The 23,343-nt window shown below is 41.3% G+C and overlaps 1 protein-coding gene across 1 annotated transcript in view; it reads left to right on the plus strand.

Moving 5' to 3' along the window:
- LOC130354998 (ADP-ribosyl cyclase/cyclic ADP-ribose hydrolase 2-like) overlaps positions 1–23,343 on the plus strand; it is a 78,827-nt gene that overhangs the window by 43,291 nt on the left and 12,193 nt on the right. Inside the window, exons 4-6 of the mRNA XM_056555181.1 lie at positions 6,774–6,909; positions 19,377–19,459; positions 21,765–21,841. Of these exons, the coding sequence (XP_056411156.1) occupies positions 6,774–6,909; positions 19,377–19,459; positions 21,765–21,841 (296 nt within the window). The remainder of the gene's footprint in view (positions 1–6,773; positions 6,910–19,376; positions 19,460–21,764; positions 21,842–23,343) is intronic.

Here is a 23,343-nt window from a genome sequence, read left to right on the forward strand (position 1 = left end):
TCCAGCACCACGGGGGGGCTTTGTAAATGCACATGGCCCCTGACTTCCATTCCACACAAATTCACTCTCCAAAAGCTCAATGGCGCTCCTTGGTGCCAGCAGAGCACTTGACGTCCACACATGGGGTATTTCCATACTCAGAAGAAATGGGATTACAAATTTTGGGGGTCATTTTCTCCTATTGCCCCTTGTTAAAATGTAAAATTTGGGGAAAAACCAGCATTTTAGTGAATTTTTTTTTTCATTTACACATCCAACTTTAACAAAAAGCCGTGAAGCACTTGTGAGGTGTTAAGGCTCACTGTACCCCTTGTTACATTCCTTGAGGGGTGTAGTTTCCAAAATAGTATGCCATGTGTTTTTATTTTTTGCTTTGCTGACACCATAGGGGCTTCCTAAATGCGACATGCCCACCAAAAACCATTTCAGCAAAATTTGCTTTACAAAAGCCAAATGTGACACTCCTTCTCTTCTCTTTTGTTTATTGTAGTTCGCCCGCAGAGCATTTTACGTCCTAAGATTGGGTATTTCCATACTCAGAAGATATGGGGTTACAAATTTTGGGGGGCATTTTCTCCCATTACCTTTTGTAAAAATGGTAAATTTTGGGGAAAACTGCACTTTAGTGAATTTTTATTTATTTATTTACACATCCGTCTTTAATGAAAAGTCGTCAAACACCTGTGGGGTGTTAAGCCTCACTGGACCCCTTGTTACGTGCCTTGAGGAGTGTAGTTTCCATAATGGGGGGTTTGCCATGTGGGGGGTTGCCATGTGGGGGGTTTCCTGCTGTTCTGGCACCATAGGGCTTCCTAAATGCGACATGCCCCCCAAAAACCATTTTAGCAAAATTCACTCTCCAAAATCCCATTATTGCTCCTTCCCTTCTGAGCCCTCTACTGCGCCCGCCGAACACTTGACATACACATATGAGGTATTTCCTTACTCGAGAGAAATTGGGTTACAAATTTTGGGGGACTTTTTCTTCTATTACCCCTTTCAAAATTTCAAAAACTGGGTCTACAGGAACATGCGAGTGTAAAAAATGAAGATTTTGAATTTTCTCCTTCACATTGCTGCTATTCCTGTGAAACACTTAAAGTGTTAACACACTTACTGAATGTCATTTTGAATATTTTGAGGGGTTCATTTTTTATAATGGGGTCATTTGTGGGGAATTTCTAATATGAAGGCCCTTCAAATCCACTTCAAAACTGAACTGGTCCATGAAAAATTCTGATTTTGAAAATTTTGTGAAAAATTGGAAAATTGCTGCTGAACTTTGAAGCCCTCTGATGTCTTCCAAAAGTAAAAACATATCAACTTTATGATTCAAACATAAAGTAGACATATTGTATATGTGAATCAATATATAATTTATTTGGGATGTCCATTTTCCTTACAAGCAGAGAGCTTCAAAGTTAGAAAAATGCAAAATTTTCTATTTTTTCATAAAATTTAGGAATTTTTAACCAAGAAAGGATGCAAATATCGACGAAAATTTACCACTAACATAACGTAGAATATGTCATGAAAAAAGTATCTCGGAATCAGAATGAAAGGTAAAAGCATCCCAGAGTTATTAATGCTTAAAGAGACATTGGTTAGATGTGCAAAAAATGGCTGGGTCCTACAGTCAAAATTGGCTTTGTCCTTAAGGGGTTAAGGAATGTAACAAGGGGTACAGTGAGTCTCACAGGTGTTTGACGACTTTTCGTTAAAGTCTGATGTGTAAATGAATTTTTTTTCACTAAAGGTTAGTGGGAGAAAATGCCCCCCCAAAATTTGTAACCCCATTTCTTCGGAGTATGGAAATACCCCATGTGTTGACGTAAAATGCTCTGCGGGTGAACTACAATGCTCAGAAGAGAAGGAGTCACATTTGGCTTTTGGAAAGCAAATTTTGCTGATTTGGTTTTTGGGGGGGTTCACAAAAAAAAACCACATGGCATACTATTTCGGAAAATACACTTCTCAAGGAATGTAACAAGGGGTACAGTGAGCCTTAACACCCCACAGGTGTTTGACTCCTTTTCATTAAAGTCAGATGTGTAATTGAAAAAAAAATATTTTTAACTAAAATGCAGTTTTTTCCCCAAATTTTACATTTTTAAAAGGGGTAATAGGAGAAAAAGTCCCCCAAAATTTGTAACACCATTTCTTCTGAGTATGGAAATACCCCATATGTGGATGTAAAGTGCTCCGTGGGCGAACTACAATGCTCAGAAGAGAAGGAGCGCGATTGAGCTTTTGGAGAGAGAATTTGTTTGGAATGGAAGTCAGGTACCATCTGTGTTTACAAAGCCCCCATGGTGCCAGAACAGTGGACCCCACCCCCCCCCCCCACATGTGACCCTATTTTGGAAACTACACTCCTCACAGAATTTAATAAGGGGTGCAGTGAGAATTAAAACCCCACTGGCATTTGAAAGATCTTTGAAAAAGTGGGCTGTGCAGACACCTGGGGGCATAAATGCTCACTGCACCTCTTATTACACTGCATGAGGAGTGTAGTTTCCAAAATGGGGTCACATAGTAACATAGTTCATAACGTTGAAAAAAGACCAGAGTCCAGCCAAGTTCAGCCTATAACCCTAACGAGTCCCTACAGAGTTGATCCAGAGGAAGGCAAAAAACCCTCATACTAGAGGTAAAAAATTGCTTCCCGACTCCAAATATGGCAGTCAGAATAAATCCTTGGATCAACGTTCTGTCCCTATAAATCTAGTATACATAACCGGTGATGTTATTATTCTCCAAAAATGCATCCAGACCCCTTTTTACAGAGTTCACCATGACCACCTCCTCTGGCAGAGAATTCCACAGTCTCACTGCTCTTACAGTAAAGAACCCCCGTCTGTGCTTGTGTAGAAACCTTCTTTCCTCTAGACGTAGAGGATTCCCCCTTGTTATAGATACAGTCCTGGGTATAAATTGATCATGGGAGAGATCTCTGTACTGCCCCCTGATATATTTATACATAGTTATTAGGTCATCCCTAAGCCTTCTTTTTTTTAAACTAAATAAACCTAATTCTGATAATTCCCAGTATTACTCTGGTTGCCTGTCTTTGAACCCTCTCAGGCTCCACTATATCTTTCTTGTACACTGGTGCCCAGTACTGTACACAGTATTCTATGTGTGGTCTGACTAGTGATTTGTACAGGGGTAGAATTATTTCCTTGTCGTGGGCATCTATGCCCCTATTGATGCACCCTATGATTTTATTAGCCTTGGCAGCAGCTGCCCGACACTGGTCACTACAGCTAAATTTACTGCTAACTAAGACTCCCAAGTCCTTTTCCACATCAGCCGTCACAAGTGTTTTCCCATTTAATACATAATCCCAGCCAGGATTTTTTTCCCCATGTTTGTTACCTTACATTTATCAGTGTTGAACCTCATCTGCCACCTCCCAGCCCAAACTACAACCTATCCAGATCCTTTTGTAACAGTGCACTGTCCTCTATTGTGTTTACTGCTTTACAGAGTTTAGTATCATCTGCAAAGATTGCTTCTTTACTATTCAACCCATCTACAAGGTCATTAATAAATATATTAAACAGGACAGGACCCAAGACTGACCCCTGTGGTACCCCACTAGTAACAGTCACCCAATCAGAATAAGTACCATTAATAACCACCCTCTGTTTCCTATCATTGAGCCAGTTACTTACCCACTTGCACACATTCTCCCCCAGCCCAATCCTTTTAATTTTATGCACCAATCTTTTATGTGGAACCGTATCAAATGCTTTGGAAAAATCCAGATATACAACATCCAGCGATTCCCCCTGTTCCAGTCTGGAGCTCACCTCCTCATAAAAGCTGATCAGGTTAGTCTGACAGGATCTATCCCTCATAAAGCCATGCTGATATGGAGTCATACATTTATTTTTATCAAGATATTCCAAAATAGCATCCCTTAGTAAACCCTCAAATTATTTACATACAACGGAGGTTAAACTAACAGGTCTATAATTCCCGGGGTCACCTTTTGTCCCCTTTTTTAATATTGGTACCACAGTCCCTGTTACTATGGAGTCCATGAATATTAAAAATAGAGGTCTGTCTATTACATTACTTAATTCTTTTAGAACACGGAGATGAATGCCATCTGGACCTAGTGATTGGTCTATTTAGATTTTTTGTAGTGCACTGTACTTCTTCCTGGGTTAGACAGGTGACCTGTACTGGGGAGTTTGCCTTATCTCGCTGTATTTCACCTGGCATTTCATTTTCCTCTGTGAATACAGTGGAGAATAATTTGTTTAATATGTTTTCTTTTTACTGATCCCTGTTTATAATTTCTTCCTCATAATTTTTTAAGGTGCCTACACTTTCATTTTGGACCTTTTTGCTATTTATATAGTTAAAGAACATGTGGTGGGTTCATTGTTCTGGCACTATGGGGTCTTTGTAAACACACGTGACCTTCAATTGCAGACAAATTTTCTCTCCAAAAGCCCAATGGCGCTCCTTCTCTTCTGAGTATTGAAGTCCGCCCACAGAGCACTTTACACCCACATATGGGGTATGTTCTTACTCTATTTTCCTATTTTCCCTTGTGAAAATGAAAAATTTTGGGTAAAACCAGCATTTTAGTGAAAAAAAATTTTGTTTTCATTTTCCCATCCAAATTTTACGAAATTTGGTCAAACACCTGTGGAGTGTTGAGGCTCACTATATACCTTGTTACATTCTGTGAGGGGTTCAGTTTCCAAAATGGGGTCACATATGGGTATTTATTTTTTTACATTTATGTCAGAACCGCTGTAAAATTAGCCACCCCTGTGCAAGTCACCAATTTAGGCCTCGAATGAACATAGAGCGCTCTCCCTCCTGAGCCTTGTTGTGTGTCCACAGAGCTTTTTACTCCCACATATGGGGTATTTCCGTACTCAGGAGAAATTGTGTTACAAATTTTGGATTTTTTTTTATCCTTTTACTTCTTGTGAAAATGGAGAAGGAAAAGGGTATGTGTAGCTCACTGGGGTATACTATTCTGAGGTTAACTGGAATGGTCTAAATCCCAAAAAGACCTAGTAAAGTGAATAGGTATATATAATAAATTATATAAAACCAGATCTCAAGTATAGTGAAATAAAGAGATAAAAAGGTGATAAAATGAGCGAGAAAAAGGTGATGTGGAACCAAATAAATGTAAAATCGATAAGTTAAATGTCATAAAATAGATACTGAATTAATAATGATAGTAAATGGAGGTAAATGAATAATATAATGATAATAAAAGACCTGAATCAAGGATAATGCAGTAAAATAATACAATATAACATTTATTCACAAGATAATAACTTACATCTGGGCAGGGACCTTGCACCAGATGTTAATAAGATATTGATATTAAAATAGATGTAATATTAAAAAGTCATTTATAAAGCAACCACCTAAAATAAGTCTCTTTCTTGTGATATGCGATACATGATATGAGTGGTGAGAGTGAATTCAGCTGAATGCTCGAACAGAATCAACCATGAGAGACTTGGTTGCAGCTCTTCTGATGCTCAACCCCCGTATGGGTTGTGCAAGCTCCTTTTATTGTACATGCTTACGTCATAAAGAAAAATACATAAAATGAAATATATGTAAAATACATAAAATGAAATATATGTAAAATATATAAAATGAAATATATGTAAAATACATAAAATGAAATATATGTAAAATACATAAAATGGAATATATGTTGATTACAGTTTAAAAAGTCAGCTATAAGTCATCTAAGTTTGTGGTAAAGGTTAAATGTGCTTCCCCTGATAGGAATAACAAATCACAAGAATGTTTGTGCACATTGTCTCTAGCTTGCAGTTTGCACTTGTTTGCTAGGACTAGATCTTTATCTTGCATAAGTGCAGAAAGTCAGTGTCACAGCCTACACGTTAAAGTCTTAAGTTCAGACATAACTAGATGACATAAAGCATTATAAAGCGTATATTAAATATATTAGATTCAAATAAAACAAATAATCTTGACCACTCTATCAGTAGTCAGCAGAATCGCCGCCCGCTGCCGATCGCTGTCAGTAAGCGACCTCCGCCCTGTCCGGACTATCGTGAGTGGGCAGAGCGGGGGAACTGAACTTTAACCCCCTGCCCTCGATCTGCTATTGCTACTGCTATTCTGAACGACCAATTGCAGGGATAGGAGGGGTGGCATCCCTGCCACCTCACTCCTATCCCTTCATGGGGATCGTGGGTGTCTTGGACAGCCCCGATCCCCCTTATCGGGGTCACCGGAGACCCATATGACCCGGAATCGTTGTAGATTGCCGGTCTGAATTGACCGGCGAATTGTGGCGATCGCTGACATGGGGAGTCTCAGGACCCCCCCAGGCATTGTCACGGGATGCCTGCTGAATGATTTCAGCAGGCATCCCGGTCCGTTACAGGTACACCCTGGGGCCTAGACGGGTTAAAGGAGCACCACATGCTTGAAACAATCTTATTTTTCCACAATTTTGAAAGGGTAGCAATAATTTTGTCCAGCCCATTTTTGGAGTTTGGTGACATTATGTCCAATTTGCTTTTTTTCCTCCCATTTTTGGTTTAGTTCCAATACACACAAAGGGAAAAAACATGTGTATAGCAAAACATGTCTTACTGCAATCCTTTTCTGTGAGAACTACTTCATTTTCTTGAAAAATTTCAGGGGTCCCAACAATTACGGCCATGACTCTATATTATAGCTTCATATTGGATAACATAATGTAGCGTAATATATTTCTTTCTTTTTTATTTTATACTTGTCTGCAGTCACTTTTCTGGGAAAACAACAAACAACTGGTGCACAGATTGTCGGACCGTGGACACCGATACATGGCTCTGGGTGACACTTTAATGGGATGGCTAGCCGATAATTTGGACTTTTGTGGATCAAGCAGTGACTCAGGTTAGACAACCATAAAGGTAGAATATATACAGTAACTGATGACAATACCTGAAATGTAATAATAAACAATACTTCCTATATCAGTGCCTCACTATTACTAATTAATAAAAATCTGGTTTTATATAAGGATTAGGCTGCGTTCACATGGCCGTCTAGACCCGTCCCATTCTTGTTCCGTCAAAAATAAACATCCTTTTGTATCCGTTTGGATCTGTTATTGTTCAGTTTATAAACAAAAAAAATAAAAAATGTTTTTGTTCTGAACATGCTCAGAAGTAAAAATGGATCAAAAAACGGATTGAAAAAACGGATGCAAACGGATGACATACATTAAAAGCTCATCCGTTTTCCATAGACTTCAATGCTAAATTTACTGTATCCGTTTATTCTTCAGTTTTTTTAACGGAAGAAAAAATACTGCATGTGCCGTTTTTTCTGCCGTCAAAAAAACCCAGAAATGAGTGCCGATGGGTACAAACGGATGTAAACGGATTGTAAAAAAAAATTCCATTGACATGAATGTTTACAGCCTGCAAGAACGCAACCGAAACCGAAAAAAACGGGGACAGACTGCCGCGTGAACGCACCTTTATGGGGGAGATTTATCAAAACCTGTGCAGAGGAAAAGCTGACCAGTTGCCCATAGCAACCAATCAGATTGCTTGCTTTATCCTTTAGAGTCCTTTAAAAAAAAAATTAGAGGTGCGGTCTGTTTGGTTGCTATGGCGCCACCTGGCTGGTGTTAAAAGTGACAACGGTATGTAAACAGTTATATGCTGCTTCATTGGTGGTTCAGCCTCAGTATCCATGTGTAGAATTTGCCAAAATGTATAAATGGACATACAGAAGAATAGTAAAAAATAATCTAACTAGTCTAAAACTATGTTAGTGTATAGACAGATGTTTTTTGTAAATTCCCCCCCATTGAGTATACATCACAGTGCAGGGAGAAAAATTAAGTGTATTTCTGTGTTACTTAAAGGGGTACTCTGCCCCTAGACATCGGCTGCTGGCGACACCCGGGATTGCCGCTGCGGCACCCCGCTGTCATTACTGCACAGAGCGAGTTCGCTCTGCACGTAATGACGGGCAGTACAAGGGCCGGAGCATCGTTACGTCACAGCCCCTCGTGATGTCACGGCCCGCCCCTTCAATACAAGTCTAATGGAGGGAGCGTGGCGGTCGTCACGCCCCTGCCATAGACTTGTATTAAGGGGGCGGGCCGTGATGTCACCAGGGGCAGAGTCATGACGTCACGTTGCTCCGTCCCCTGTATCGGCCGTCATTACGCACAGAGCGAACTCGCTCTGTACAGTAATGACAGCGGTTTGCCGCAACAGCGATCCCGAGGGTCCCCAGCAGCAGGACCACGGCGATTTGACATCTTATCCCCTATCCTTTGGATAGGGGATAAGATGTCTAGGGGTGGAGTACCCCTTTAAGGGCTACATGGTGACTTTGGTTGTGACTCAGGTCTAGAGTTGGCACCTTTCTTACAAAAAAAATGTAAAATACCGGCCATGCTAATTTGCATAATTAATTATATATGTGTAACATCACAGGATACACAAATGCGGGGAAATTTTGTTCTATTCTGACCCCTCTAACTTTTTATTTCTCCTTATATGGACCTGTATGAGGGCTCATATTTTGCGCCCCGACCTTGTAGTTTTTAAGGGTGCATTCACACGCTATTTGTTTTTGCGGGTTTTCCGCTGCGTATTTAAAAGGGGGCGGGAAAATCCGCCGCAAGCCCCATTGAAGTCAGTAGGGACTGCGACGGATTTTCCGCAGCAAATAGCATGTGAACGCACCCTAACAGTGCCATTTTTATTTTGATGTGACTTTTTGATTGCTTTTTAAAAAATTAAATTCAGGAGTTGCAGTTAGTTACTAACTACAACTCCCAGCATGCCCTGATACAGCCTGTGGCACAGTAGCTTCCCTAAACCAAAACTACAACTCCCAGCATGTTGGACTATATAAGTAGTATATAGTATAGGTCAGTGTTTCCCAACCAGGGGAGCCTCCAGCTGTTACAAAACTACAACTCCCAGTATGCCCGGACAGCCGTTGGCTGTCCGGGCATGCTGGGAGTTGTAGTTTTGCAACCGCTGGAGGCGCTATGGTTGGGAAACACTGGTATAGTATATGGTGCCACATTCCGGGAGTTGGAGAATTGGTTGGATAAATACCGGCCATTGAATTTTATATTAAAAATACCGTCAGGGTGGTCAAAATACCGGCCAGGTAGCAACTCTACTCAGGCCGCACCTCCTGCTTTGCAACTAATGGAAGTGAAAGTGGTTGCTGCGACCATGATCATAAATCCATTCTGTATGGATTTCTACCAACTTGTCGAGTCCTGGCATCCTATATTCCACAGGATATTTACATTCACTCTCATTATTTAGGATACAGACAGTGCAGCACAATGATCTTTAGTCATCCAACCTACGTCTGGGCCAAAGTTGCCATGTAGACCTAGACTTAAATGGGCACTGTCATGAAAAAAAAAACCTTTTGATATGTCATAGAGACACTCAGACCCCGACCATTCACAATAAAAACTTGCCTGGAGAAGTGCACGCTTAGCGCGTTCTCTCCCAACTCTGCATCATGTGACCTGGATGGACTCACAATGTAAGTCTGTGGGGCCGTTCAGGTCTTCTAAACACAGAGCAGGGAGAGGAGCGCTCGCTCTCATCACGAATACTCAGACCCTGACTAATAAAGACTTTCGACGTCCTTAAAAAAGGTTTTACTGTTGACAGGAAGACTTTAGGCTTCTTTTCCACTGCCGTTAGTAAACAGCAATGTGACGGCCTTCGGTAGAGCCGGGCAGAATAGCGGGAGAAAAATTACCGCTAGTGCCGTCTTTTTCTCCTGCTATTCATAACGGCGCCCAGTGGCCCTCATAATAGTAAATGGGAGCCACCGGGACCCGTTGTTTCCCGTTGCTCTCCGTCATGAGAACGGCCGTTAAAGCAACGGTAGTGTGAAAGGGGCCTTAATGGCCTAATGAAAACATTTTACAGGAGAATATATCCACAGCAGTTCATGACCTTAACCCCTTAAAGGGGTATTCTGCAAGAAAACATCATCAATTAAGTTAATCAACTGGTGCCAGAAAGTTAAACAGATATGTAAATTATTTCTATTTAAAAATCATAATCCTTCCAGTACTTATCAGCTCAGAGGAAGTTCTTTTCTTTTTGAATTTCTTTTCTGTCTGTCCACAGTGATCTCTGCTGACACCTCTGTCCATGTCAGGAACTGACCAGAGCAGGATAAGTTTGCTATGGGGATTTGCTCCTACTCTGAACAGTTCCTAAAATGGACTGAGGTGTCAGCAGAGAGCACTGTGGTCAGACAGAGAAGAAATTCAAAAAGAAAAGAACTTCCTCTGTAGGATACAGCAGCTGATGAGTACTGGAAGGATTAAGATTTTTAAAAAGAAGTAATAGAAAAAACTGCTTAACTTGCTGGCACCAGTTGATAAAAAAAAGTACCCTTTAACCCCTTAACGACACAGGAGGTAAATGTACGTCCTGGTGCGGTTGAATTTAACGCACTAGGACACATATTTACGTCCTGTACATGACAGCGAGCATCGGACCGATGCTTGGGTCATGCGCGGCAGGTCCCGGCTGCTATCAACAGCCAGGGACCCGCTGGTAACGGTGCACATCAGCGATCGCGCTGATGTGTGCCATTAACCCCTCAGATGCCGTGATCAATACAGATCATGGCATCTGCGGCAGTGCAGTCAGTTAAATGAATAATCGGATCGCCCGCAGTGCTGCCGTGGGGATCTGATCATCCATAATGGTGGCCGGAGGTCCCCTTACCTGCCTCTGTCCATCTCCAGGGGTCTTCTACTCTGGTATGAGATCGAGCAGAATCAAAAAAATATAGATAAATCAGGTATCTTAAACACCTTGCATGTGTGACGCTCCCAGTCTCCGAATTGCGCAAAAAATAGGGGAGTGAATTTAAAATATAACTTTTACTTGTTATCTACTAAAACACATAATATAAGTGTATGTAGAAATGATTGTAGGTAGATAATTACCTTACATTTGACCAAAAATAGACAACTGCTAGAATCATGAACAACAAATAGTTCAATAGAGTGTAGATAGTCACTATCTGACTAAATGTGTCTCCATGTATGGCCCAATACGCATTTAGTCAGATAGTGACTCTATCTACACTCTATTGAGCTATTTGTTGTTCATGATTCTAGCAGTTGTCTATTTTTGGTCAAATGTAAGGTAATTATCTACCTACAATCATTTCTACATACACTTATATTATGTGTTTTAGTCGATAACAAGTAAAAGTTACATTTTAAATTCACTCCACTATTTTTTATGAGATCGAGCAGACCAGATCAGTAGATAGCCGATAATACTGATCAGTGCTATGCCCTTTGATTAACAATCAAATGATTGCTATAAATAGTCCCCTATGGGGACTATTAAAGTGTAAAAATAAAAGTAAAAATGTATTTAAAAAAAGTAAAAAAAATAGAAAAATCTCCTCCCCGAATAAAAATGTAAATTGTCCCTTTTTCCCATTTTACCTCCAAAAATTTTTTAAAAATGAAAATAAAAATGATTAACATATTTGGTATCACAGCATGCGTGCTCCCATACAGTGAACGGTGTGAACGTAAAATTTAAAAAAAGATCCAAAATTGCTGCTTTTTTATAACATTTTATTCCCCATAAAATGTATAAAAAATTTATTAAAAGTTTTATACATGCAAATGTGGTATCAATACCAAGTACAGATCATGCTTTACGGAGAAAAAAAAAAGATATATGTCAGCAAAACAGAGGGATTTTAAACATACTAATTTGGTTAAAAAGTTAGCGATTTTTTTAAAGCGGTACAATTATGGTATTACTAGTTGGTTCTTCTGTTGTAAATTTTTTAGAGCTTGGTATTCATAATAAGGTAAATTATTGTATGTGTGCTCAGTCACGCTGGAGGTAACAGGGAGCAGGCTGCATGTCGGCCTAGTGCTGCTGTAATTGCCCACTGGCCCCTGGTTTTTGCTTATCACGCACAGGTAGGTTTAGCGTTAGGTCTCGTGTCACTTGAGAAACTTTGGCGTTGGTGTGTGGGCTAGGGTATGTCCTTTATATAAGGATACACTGGCGAATGTCTCAATTTTAACATTAGTGTTGAGGGATAGCCAATGTCATTGTATACATCTACCACAGTAGTGCACCTAAATTTCTGTAAAACAGTATTAAGGCAAAATTCTCACATACATTTCCATGCAGGCCCTTAATAAACTTATTTTTATTTTTGTTTGAAAAAGAAGCTTACCCCTAATACAACTGTTTTCAAGATATGATCTCAGTTTTCAAAAAATCATAGTTTTCAGGATGTGACCTCAAGTGTATTTAACATCATTCAGACTCCTAAAAAGCGAGATTAAAACGGACTTAGGGTATTTGCAGACATAACAAAGCCTAGCCTTACAATAATGTCAGTCTCATCTTAATCAAGAATAGCAGTACAGCCAAAATGTGCAATAATAATCATAGCCAAAATATAAAGATTCCCAAAGCTTACCTAATAAACAGATGCAAAAGGTGATAGATGGCGGATGGTATAGATACAAGTGTATGCAGACATGGCCCTTAGAGAAGGAGGATCCCTCCCTAAAATCATATAAAAGTATGTAATTAACTAAATACTTTGTCAGATGTACAAAGCCAAACCCAAAATACATAGACAAAAACGGAGGAAAAGGATTACCTGATAGCAATTCAGATCAAGCATCAATAAGTGGGTGCCACGATAGTGGGGTCAATTAGTGGGCTGGACCTGTATGGTGACAGTGTCCCATGCATATGAACTGGGAGAGAAAGAGCCCCTGTCAGTGGAAAGCCCCCAGAGAACAAAGGTTTGGATAAATCATATCAGACAGGTAAGTAAATCAAGAATATATGGATTCAGTCCTCAACACACCCCTATAAAAAATAGTGTCTGGATGGGTGTTTGTGTTCTCCCAAGGAAAAAGGCAAGTTTGTATGGTAAAATATAGTTTTAATCCTACAATAGCATATACTCAAATTTATAAAAATAAAAAACAAAAAGGGTGTTTCCCTCAGGGCCCTGCGGTAGCGCAATATGTTATAAAATATTAAAATGTGGAGGCGCCAATTCACAAAATACTACAGAGCGGTATTACAGTGTTCCTGCTAGAACCATACATGTGGCTAATAGTAAACATCTAAATTCCTTTGGTGCATAAATTAATACACTTCTTAGTAATAAACCCTATGTGGGAAATAAGTAACTTTGGGATATCACCTGAAAAATACAATATAAATCGCCTGTAACATAGACACAATATATATCCTGTAAAGGAAAAGAAAATACTGTCCTTTGGAAATGATACAATGGAACACCTGTAACAAAATCACAGTGTATCTCCTGTAAAGAAAAAGAATGTCCTTAACAATGAAATTGATCCTGAAAAACACAGTATATCCCAAATAGGTGGAGGACCTTATAGTATGTTCATTGCAGACACAAACGGCCCATCCATATAACTTAACCATAATATAAGATCCTCCACCTATTTGGGATATACTGTGTTTTTTAGGACATTGCAACTTTTCCACAGGATCAATTTTATTGTTAAAGGGTAGCTCCCACCATCATGGTTTTTTTTTCTGTCCCTGCCTATTGCCCTTCTATCCCTAACCCCCTCCCTGCCTTTATTTATTTATTTTTTTACTATTTTAAAAATGGCATTTAGTTTGCCTGGTAGTGTGCTCACTACCAGGCAGACTTCCCCAGCAGGCACCATGTCACTGATGCCTGCTGGGGGGGCAACTTCTGCCCTTAGTTCTCCTAACAGGGTGCCTCCAGCTGTTTCACCACTAAAACTCCCAGCATGCCCTGACATCTACTGGCTGTCAGGGCATGCTGGGAGTTGTAGTGGGGAAACAACTGGAGGCACACCGTGATGGCCGCACATCCCGCTCCCCGCCGCGCAGCCCGCAACCCCGCTCCGCCGCTCAACTCCCTCCCCACCCCCCCCCCCTTAGTTCACCTAATCAGTGTCCCTCCAGCTGTTTCCCCACTACAACTCCCAGCTTGCCCTGACATCTATTGGCTGTCAGGGCATGCTGGGAGTTGTAGTGGGGAAACAACTGGAGGCACACCGTGATGGCCCATCCCGCTCCCGCTGCGCAGCCCATAACCCCCCTGGCCCTGCTGCGCCGCACAACCCACTACCCTCCCCTCCCCCCGAAAAAACATTCAGTAACTGACACAACATAGATAATCTTACCTGTCGCCGAGGCCTGCCAGGGAGCCTGCGCGCGTCCTCTTCATTCAAAGCGCTCGCTCCCGCCTGTCTGATTGACAGGCGGGAGCGAGCACCGCAGTGAATGAATTCCAACTCATTGCCAGGCTTCAACGAGTCGAAATTCATTAGTGACGTCACTGCCCAATGCATTCGGCCACTAGGAGGGCGACCCCTAGTGGTCGAATTTAAAAGTCATTTTAAACTGTTTTAAAATCACTTTTTTTTTATTAAAGTATATTGGAGATATGTTGTAGTACTTAAGTACTACAACATATAAATTTTTTTATTTCATGACAGTGCCCATTTAAGGACATTCTTTTTCTTTACATGAGATACACTGTGATTTTGTTACAGGTGTTACATTGTATCATTTCCAAAGGACATTGTTTTCTTTTCCTTTACAGGATATATATTGTGTCTATGTTACAGGCGATTTATATTGTATTTTTCAGGTGATATCTCAAAGTTACTTATTTCCCACATAGGGTTTATTACTAAGAAGTGTATTAATTTATGCTCCAAACCAATTTAGATGTTTACTATTAGCCACATGTATGGTTCTAGCAGGAACACTGTAATACCGCTCTGTAGTATTTTGTGAATTGGCGCCTCCACATTTTAATATTTTATAACATATTGCGCTACCGCAGGGCCCTGCGGGAAACGCCCTTTTTGTTTTTTATTTTTATAAATTTTAGTATATGCTATTGTAGGATTAAAAATATATTTGACCATACAAACTTGCCTTTTTCCTTGGGAGAACACAGACACCCATCCAGACACTATGTTTTATAGGGGTGTGTTGAGGACTGAATCCATATATTCTTGATTTATTAAATATTTTCTGTTCTCTTAGGGTGAGAACCTTCAGGTAACCTCGCATTCCCGACCCTGTGAGCTGCACAATACTTAAATACAAATTTAGATAAGTAAATCAGTCAAACCTGATGCTGTCAGAGGATGATACACATCATAAGCCACGAGGACGCCATCTGAATGAGCGAGGCGGCCCGCGGCTTATATGCAGGTAGCAGTGCCGAAACTTACGTCACTTCTGCCGCAGTGGAGCGCAGCATGCGTTCCATGCCGGGTGACTTCCTGTAAGCTCAGCGCATATCCATGGGACACTGTCACCATACAGGCCAAGCCCACTAATTGACCCCACTATCGTGGTACCCACTTATTGATGCTTGATCTGAATTGCTATCAGGTAATCCTTTTCCTCCGTTTTTGTCTATGTATTTTGGGTTTGGCTTTGTTCATCTGACAAAGTATTTAGTTCATTACATACTTTTATATTATTTTAGGGAGGGATCCTCCTTCTGTAAGGGCCATGTCTGCATACACTTGTATCTATACCATCCGCCGTCTATCACCTTTTGCATCTGTTTATTAGGTAAGCTTCTCCTTGTGACTTTGGGAATCTTTATATTTTGGCTATGATTATTATACCACATTTTGGCTGTACTGCTATTCTTAATTAAGAAGAGACTGACATTTTTGTAGGGCTACAGTGGGGATCAAAGGTTTTGGCACCCCAGGTAAAAATGTGTATTAATGAACTTAAAGAAGCCAAGGAAAGATGGAAAAATCTCCAAAGGCATCAAATTACAGATTAGACATTCTTATAATATGTCAACAAAAGTTAGATTTTATTTCCATCATTTACACTTTCAAAATGATGCTCACAAAGCTGGAGAATGCTATAAGAAGATAGCAAAACGTTTTCAGATGTTAATATCCTCTGTTCGGAAAGTAATTAAGAAATGGCAGTCATCAGGAACAGTGGAAAGCAAGATCTGGAAGAACAAGAAAAATATCAGACAGAACAGCTTGCAGGATTGTGAGAAAAACAATTCAAAATACACGTTTGACTGCACAATCCCTCCAGCAAGATCTGGCAGACACTAGAGTTGTGGTACACTATTCCACTATAAAGAGATACTTGTACAAATATGGTCTTCATGGAAGAGTCATCAGAAGAAAACCTCTTCCACGTCCTCATCACAAAAATCAGCGTTTGAACTTTGAAAATGAACATATAGACAAGCCTGATGCATTTTGGAATCAAGTTCTGTGGACCGATGAGGTAAAAATTAAACTTTTTGGCCGGAATGAGCAAAGGTACGTTTGGAGAAGAAGGGGAACAGAATTTAATGAAAAGAACCTCTGTCCAATTGTTAAGCATGGGGGTGGATAAGTCATGCTTTGGGGTTGTACTGCAGCCAGTGGCACAGGGAACATCTCAAGAGTAGAAGGAAAAATGGATTCAATAAAATTTCAGCAAATTTTGGATGCTTACTTGATGCCATCTGTGAAAAAGCTGAAATTAAAGAGAGGATGGCTACTACAAATGAATAATGATCCTAAACACACCTCGAAATCCACGGGGGATTACATCAAGAGGTGTAAACTGAAGGTTTTGCCATGGCCTTCACAATCTCCTGACCTCCACATAATTGAAAATCTATGGAGAGACCTTAAAAGAGCAGTGCGTGACAGACAGCCCAGAAATCTCAAAGAACTGGAAGAATTTTGTAAGGAAGAATGGGCAAAGATACCTCAAACATGAATTGAAAGACTCTTGGCTGGCTACAAAAAGCGTTTACAAGCTGTGATACTTGCCAAAGGGGGCAGTACAAGATCTTAACTCTGCAGGGTGCTCAAACTTTTGCAGACGCCATTTTTTTGTTTTCTGTTATTTTGAAAGTGTAAATGATGGAAATAAAATCAAATTTTTGTTGAGAATGTATAATCTGTAATCTGATGCCTTTTGGAGATTTTCCATCTTTCCTTGGCTTCTTTATGCACATTAATAAAACATTTTTACCTGGGGTGCCCAAACTTTTGATCCCCACTGTAGGCTTTGTTATGTCTGCCTTTACCCTAAAACTGTTTTAATCTCGCTTTTTAGGAGTCTGAATGATGTTAAATACACTTGAGGTCACATCCTGAAAACTATGATTTTTTGAAAACTGTGAGATCATATCTTGAAAACAGTTGTATTAGGGGTAAGCTTCTTTTTCAAACAAAAATAAAAATAAGTTTATTAAGGGCCTGCATGGAAATGTATATCTTCTTTTTGTCTTTGCATGTTGTTCATAAATACCGTATTTATCGGCGTATAACACGCATTTTTTAGGCTAAAATTTTTAGCCTAAAGTCTATGTGCGTGTTATACGCCGATACACCCCCAGGAAAGGCAGGGGGAGAGAGGCCGTCGCTGCCCGCTTCTCTCCCCCTGCCTTTCCTGGGGTCTAAAGCCCTGCTGCCGGCCCTTCTCTCCCCCTGGCTATCGGCCGACAGCCAGGGCGAGAGAAGGGGCAGCGGCACCCATTGCCGGCGCCGCTGCCCCGTTGCCTCCTCCCATCCCCGGTGGCATAATTACCTGGTTCGGGTCCGCGCTGCTGCAGGCCTCTGGCGTGCGTCCCCTGCGTTGTTGCTATGCACGGCGCGGCGCACTGACATCATGCGCCGCGCCGGGCAGCGCATAGCAACGACGAAGGGGACACACGCCGGAGGCCTGCAGCAGCGCGGACCCGACCCAGGTAATTATGCCACCAGGGATGGGGGGAGGCAACGGGGCAACCGCGCCCCTTCTCTCCCCCTGGCTGTCGGCGCCGCTTCTCTCCCCCTGGCTATCGGCGCCGGCAATGGGGCGCCGGTACCGATAGTCAGGGGGACAGAACAGGCAGCGGCGCCGATAGCCAGGGGGAGAGAAGGGCCGGCAGCAGGGCTCTAGACCCCAGGAAAGGCAGGGGGAGAGAAGCGGGCAGCGACGGCCTCTCTCCCCCTGCCTTTCCTGGGGATGTATCGGGGTATACACGCGCACACACGCACCCTCATTTTACCATGGATATTTGGGTAAAAAACTTTTTTTACCCAAATATCGTTGGTAAAATGAGGGTGCGTGTTATAGGCCGGTGCGTGGTATACCCCGATAAATACGGTAATCGCACTTCAGTGAATCTCATCTACAGCTTCAAGCCTTTAGGCTGTATGCCACAATATATTGACTGTAGTTATTGTATGTGAGAATTTTGCCTTAATACTCTTTGCTCTCCTAATGTGACCTCTCATCTGACAGACACAGACTCCTCTAATCTACTGACAATTATTCACTACTCTGGACGTCATTCTAATATTTTAACATTACCTCTGTAGTACACTATATCTCTCTATATCATGATCAATGTGGTTTCCTCTTATCCCTGATGAGCCCCTACAATTTAAGGGGTGAAACGCGTTGGCAAGAGAGGTCTGCCACTTGCTAATCTTATTGTCACGTCTTTTTGTATAACTATCCCTCTTCCCTTCTCCACACTTAGGAATTATTAGTGTTCTTTGTATTTGGACTGGTAGGTAGGGCATAACCTGTATCCCATTTCCCCAATCGTCATTTATGTGTACCCCATTTATAATTTTTTAAAGTAAAAGCTACTATTTAATTTTTAACTAAGCATTATCGGTATTTCTCAAGTTGGTCCTATATCTTATACAATTTTACCAAGGGCACAGTATCAGAGCGGGTCCTGGTAACTCCATTGTTTGCCAGAAGTGTGTTTACTACATCTACCACAGTAGTGCCACTAAATTTATGTATTATCCTTCCAGTACTTATCAGCTGCTGTATGCTCCACAGGACGTTCTTTTCTTTTTGAATTTCCTTTCTGTCTGACCACAGTGCTCTCTGCTGACACCTCTGTCCATGTCAGGAACTGTCCAGAGTAGGAGCAAATCCTCATAGCAAACCTATCCTGCTCTGGACAGTTCCTGACATGGAAAGAGGTGCCAGCAGAGAGCACCGTGGACAGATAGAAAATAAATTCAAAAAGAAAAGAACTTCCTGTGGAGCATACAGCAGCTGATAAGTACTAAAATTAAGATTTTTTAAATAAAAGTAATTTTCAAATCTGTTTAACTTTTTGGCACCAGTTGGTTTAAAATAATTTTTTTTTTCCAGTGGAGTATCCATTTAATGCTCTGTTCCCATTACTTTTAAGCCTTCTCTTTGTTGTATACATCAGAAGGATTTGCTGGTTTATACCTTTTTCTCTAAGATCAGAAAATAAGCCATGGTATTTGTATATTGCTGCTAATGTATGTATAATGTCTCTGGCTTTAGGGTTCGACTACAACTCTTGTCCTATGACGTCAGAGTGTGAACACAACCCTGGGGAGTCTTTCTGGAGGTTGGCTTCTATTACTGTAAGTTGTTCCTTTTGTATGATTATTGACCATCTAATACAGAATTTCCCCACCAGGGTTCCCCAGTTGTTGCAAAACTACATGCTGGGAGTTGTACTTTTGCAACAGCTGGAGACACTCTGGTTGGAAAACACCAGTCTAATATTTCCACAGCCTTGATCCTACTGTACTTAGCAATCATGGTGCTTATGAGAAGATGGAAAGGAACAATGGAGCATGTCCTGACTATCTCCTTATACACCTTCTATTCAGCCAATCACGTAACTGTGCCCCTAAGAGGAATGCCATATTATCCGAATTCTTATCACTTATGCCACTTGCTTTTTATTCATTTAATATAATGTGGTGAGGGTGTGATGAGGGCAGATGTTATTACCCTAGGGGCAGATGACATTAACCCTTGTATTCATGATGCCAGGGCAAGATTAACCTCTGCACCACCCGAGGTATGGCCACTGAATCCTGGGCTAGGCACGGGGCAAATAATGACTCCGATGCCAAGTTACGGAACAACGGCAGCTTTACTGAGGCAGACAGATGGACAGTTCCCGAGACAAGTGTCATAAGAAAGCACTTAGACAGAAAAGAACAACTCAACTTCAGCAGATCATCAGTACTGAAAGGATTAAGATTTTTTAATAGAAGTAATTTACAAAACTATTTAACTTTCTGGAGCCAGTTGATATATGTGTGTGTATATATATACATTCTGCAGCAGAAATTCTACATTTCGCATAATTATTAGAGATCTTAAAATTTTGAAGAATTCCATTCAGAGTCCCATTGAAATTAAGGGAATTCTGAATTTGAGCGGAATCTGTGTTTTGAAAGTACAGAAATTCTGCTGGAATTCCGCTCAAATTCTGCAAAACTGCAAAAATCCCCAGTCTGCCTTTCTGTGCAGAAATTACGCCATGTGAACCTAACCTAATCTTTAGTTAAGGCTAAGAGTGTCATACCATGTCACACATTCTATTGACAAAGGGAATAGGGACACCCAATTATAAATGTATTCACACATTTCCAGGAGGAACAACACAATGGAGAATTCTAAGAAAAGATGTTTAAAGAGTATCTGTCATCAAACAATATTTTCTAAACTCAGATTATAATCTAACTACTCCTAACACTCCTCCTGCCCTTAAACAAATCCTCTTAAAAGCTGTGTATTATACCTTTCCCCTTGCTCATATTGTGTGAGCTCCCGGCAGGAGAAAGTGGGCGTTCCCCAGCAGGCGCGACATCACTAAAGCCTGGGAGAGCTGTGCCTCACCATGCCCCACATGCACTTCCTGAGTTTGGTCTCCTGCCAGGCCGGCAGGAGACCAAACTAACTGTTTGACTTGGGGCAAGGAACAGAACAAAGCCACCTTCAGTCACATTAAAAGCATATAAAAGGTTGAGAACAGCAAGTAAAGTGTATTATAATTACAAAAGGAACATTATATTAAAAGTTTAGTTTGGTGACAGGTACGTTTTAAGATATCTTTTCATGGGTAATAAAAGTATTTACTAAAACAGATCAGTTATATTTAATATACTGTATTTATTGGCGTATAACACGCATTTTTTAGGCTAAAAAGTGGTCGCTTTAAATCAATGAACTGCAGCGGCTTTTGCAGGTCCAGAGACCTGCCATCGCTGCCCAATTCTCTGCCCCTGCCTATCCTGGGGTCCAGAGACAGCCGCCGCCACTGCCCCATTCCCTCCCCCATCCCCGGTTTTATAATTACCTGTTCCCGGGGTAGGGTCCACGCTTCTTCTGGCTCCGGCGTCTCCTGCGTCATTGCTATGTGCTGCGCAATGACGAGTGACGTCTTCAACGCAACATCACCGTCAGTGGCCCAGTGCACAGTGACAGCTAAGGACGCCTCCGGAGCCAGAATCAGCATGGACCCGACCCCGGGAACAGGTAATTATAAAACCGGGGATGGGGGAGGTAATGGGGCAGCGGCGCCGGCAGTCTCTGTATAGCCAGGCGGAGAGAAGCGGCGGCAGCAGGGCTCTAGACCCCAGGAAAGGCAGGGGAGAGAACCGGGCAGCGACGGCCTCTCTCCCCCTGCCTTTCCTGGGGGCTTCTGCGGGGTCAGAAACAGTGTATCGGGGTATACGCATGCACACACACGCACCCTCATTTTACCAAGGATATTTGGGTAAAAAAACTTTTTTTACCCAAATATCCTTGGAAAAATGAGGGTGCGTGTTATAGGCCGGTGCGTGGTATACCCAATAAATACGGTAGTTATTTATATAGTTATATATTTATGAAGTTATTTCACCTTGCTATATCTTATTTTCCCTTTAGTATGCTAAACACAGCCATGGTGAAATACAAATCATGCTGAATGGATCCACACCAGGAGGGGGCTTCCCAGTACCCAGGTGAGAACTCATAGGATTTTGCATATAAATAAATATATATATATATATATAGGAAAACAAACAAATAGAGCGGCACATCAGTCCTTTAGTCACAAGGGGTGCAAGCGGAGATAGGCCCAGGTCAAGAGCTCTTCCTAGATTCAGACCGCAAACATGAACCGCAGCACACAGTTGTGCTGCAGTTCATGTTTGCGGTATATATATATATATATATATATATATATATATATATATACGTAAATATACTGGCTGAGTACCCGGCAATGCCCGTTTTTTCCTACATTATCCTTGTGGGGGAGGAAAAGCAACAAAGGAGGAGCTTTTGTCCTTATTTTGTCCTTAAATCTTGACTTCATATCCTCTCCTTGTATCCTGACCCCAAATCCCCTCCTCATATTCTGACCTCATAGCCTGTCCTCATATCTTGACCTCGTATCCCGTCCTTACACCTCGACCTTATATCCAGTCCTAGTGTCTTGACCTCATATCACGTTCTTATATCTCGACCTCATATCCCGTCCTCATATCCATTAGTGATGAGCGGCATAGGACATATTCAAATTCGCGATATTTCTGGAATATATTGACAAATATTCGTCATGTATTCGCGAAATTCGCATATTCGTTATATTTGCTTTTTTTGCGAATTTGCGAAAATGTATGCGCATATGCGAAAATGTATGCGCATAAAGGCATATTCGCGAATATTGAGCCCTCCCTTCTTTAATGGTATAGGGAACTATGACTAGTGCATTAACTGTGATTTTTTGCCCATTGAAATCAATAGGCCCATTGTTGGGGATCTCACGGCATGTAAAACAGTAAGTTAAGCAGGACCGTCTCGGAAGCACAGTAGAATGGGAGACCACCACTGGTTCGAGTCCTGAGGTGGGACAGAGTGTTATGGTTAAACTTTACTTTCCTGGAAAAGTTTCTGAGTTGCCCATAGCAACCAGTCAGATTGCTTCCTTCATTTTTCAGAGGCCTTTTCAAAAATGAAAGAAGAGATCTGATTGGTTGCTATGGGCAACTCAGAAACTTTTCCTCTAGACAGGTTTTGATAAATCTTCCTCTATGGGGGAGATTCATCAAAGCAGTGTAGAGGAAGAGTTGTGCAGTTGCCCATAGCAACCAATCAGATTGATTCTTTCATTTTTGAAAAGGCCTCTGAAAAATGAAAGAAGCGATCTGATTGGTTGCTATGGGCAACTCAGCATCTTTTCCAGGAAAGTAAAGTTTAACCACAACACTGTAACACTCTGTCCCACCCTGAGACGGTCCTGCCGTGAGATCCCCATAGACCACAATGGGCCTATTGGTTTCAATGGACAAAAAATATAACAGAATTAATGCACTAGTCATAGTTCCCTATACTATTAAAGGAGGGAGGGCTCAATATTCACGAATATGCGCATATGCGCATATATTCACAATATTCGTGAATTTGCGATTAAAATTCAAATTGCGAATATTCGCAAGCAACACTAATATCCATATCCAAT

This window comes from Hyla sarda, chromosome 1, assembly GCF_029499605.1.
Source record: "Hyla sarda isolate aHylSar1 chromosome 1, aHylSar1.hap1, whole genome shotgun sequence".
NCBI lineage: Eukaryota > Metazoa > Chordata > Amphibia > Anura > Hylidae > Hyla > Hyla sarda.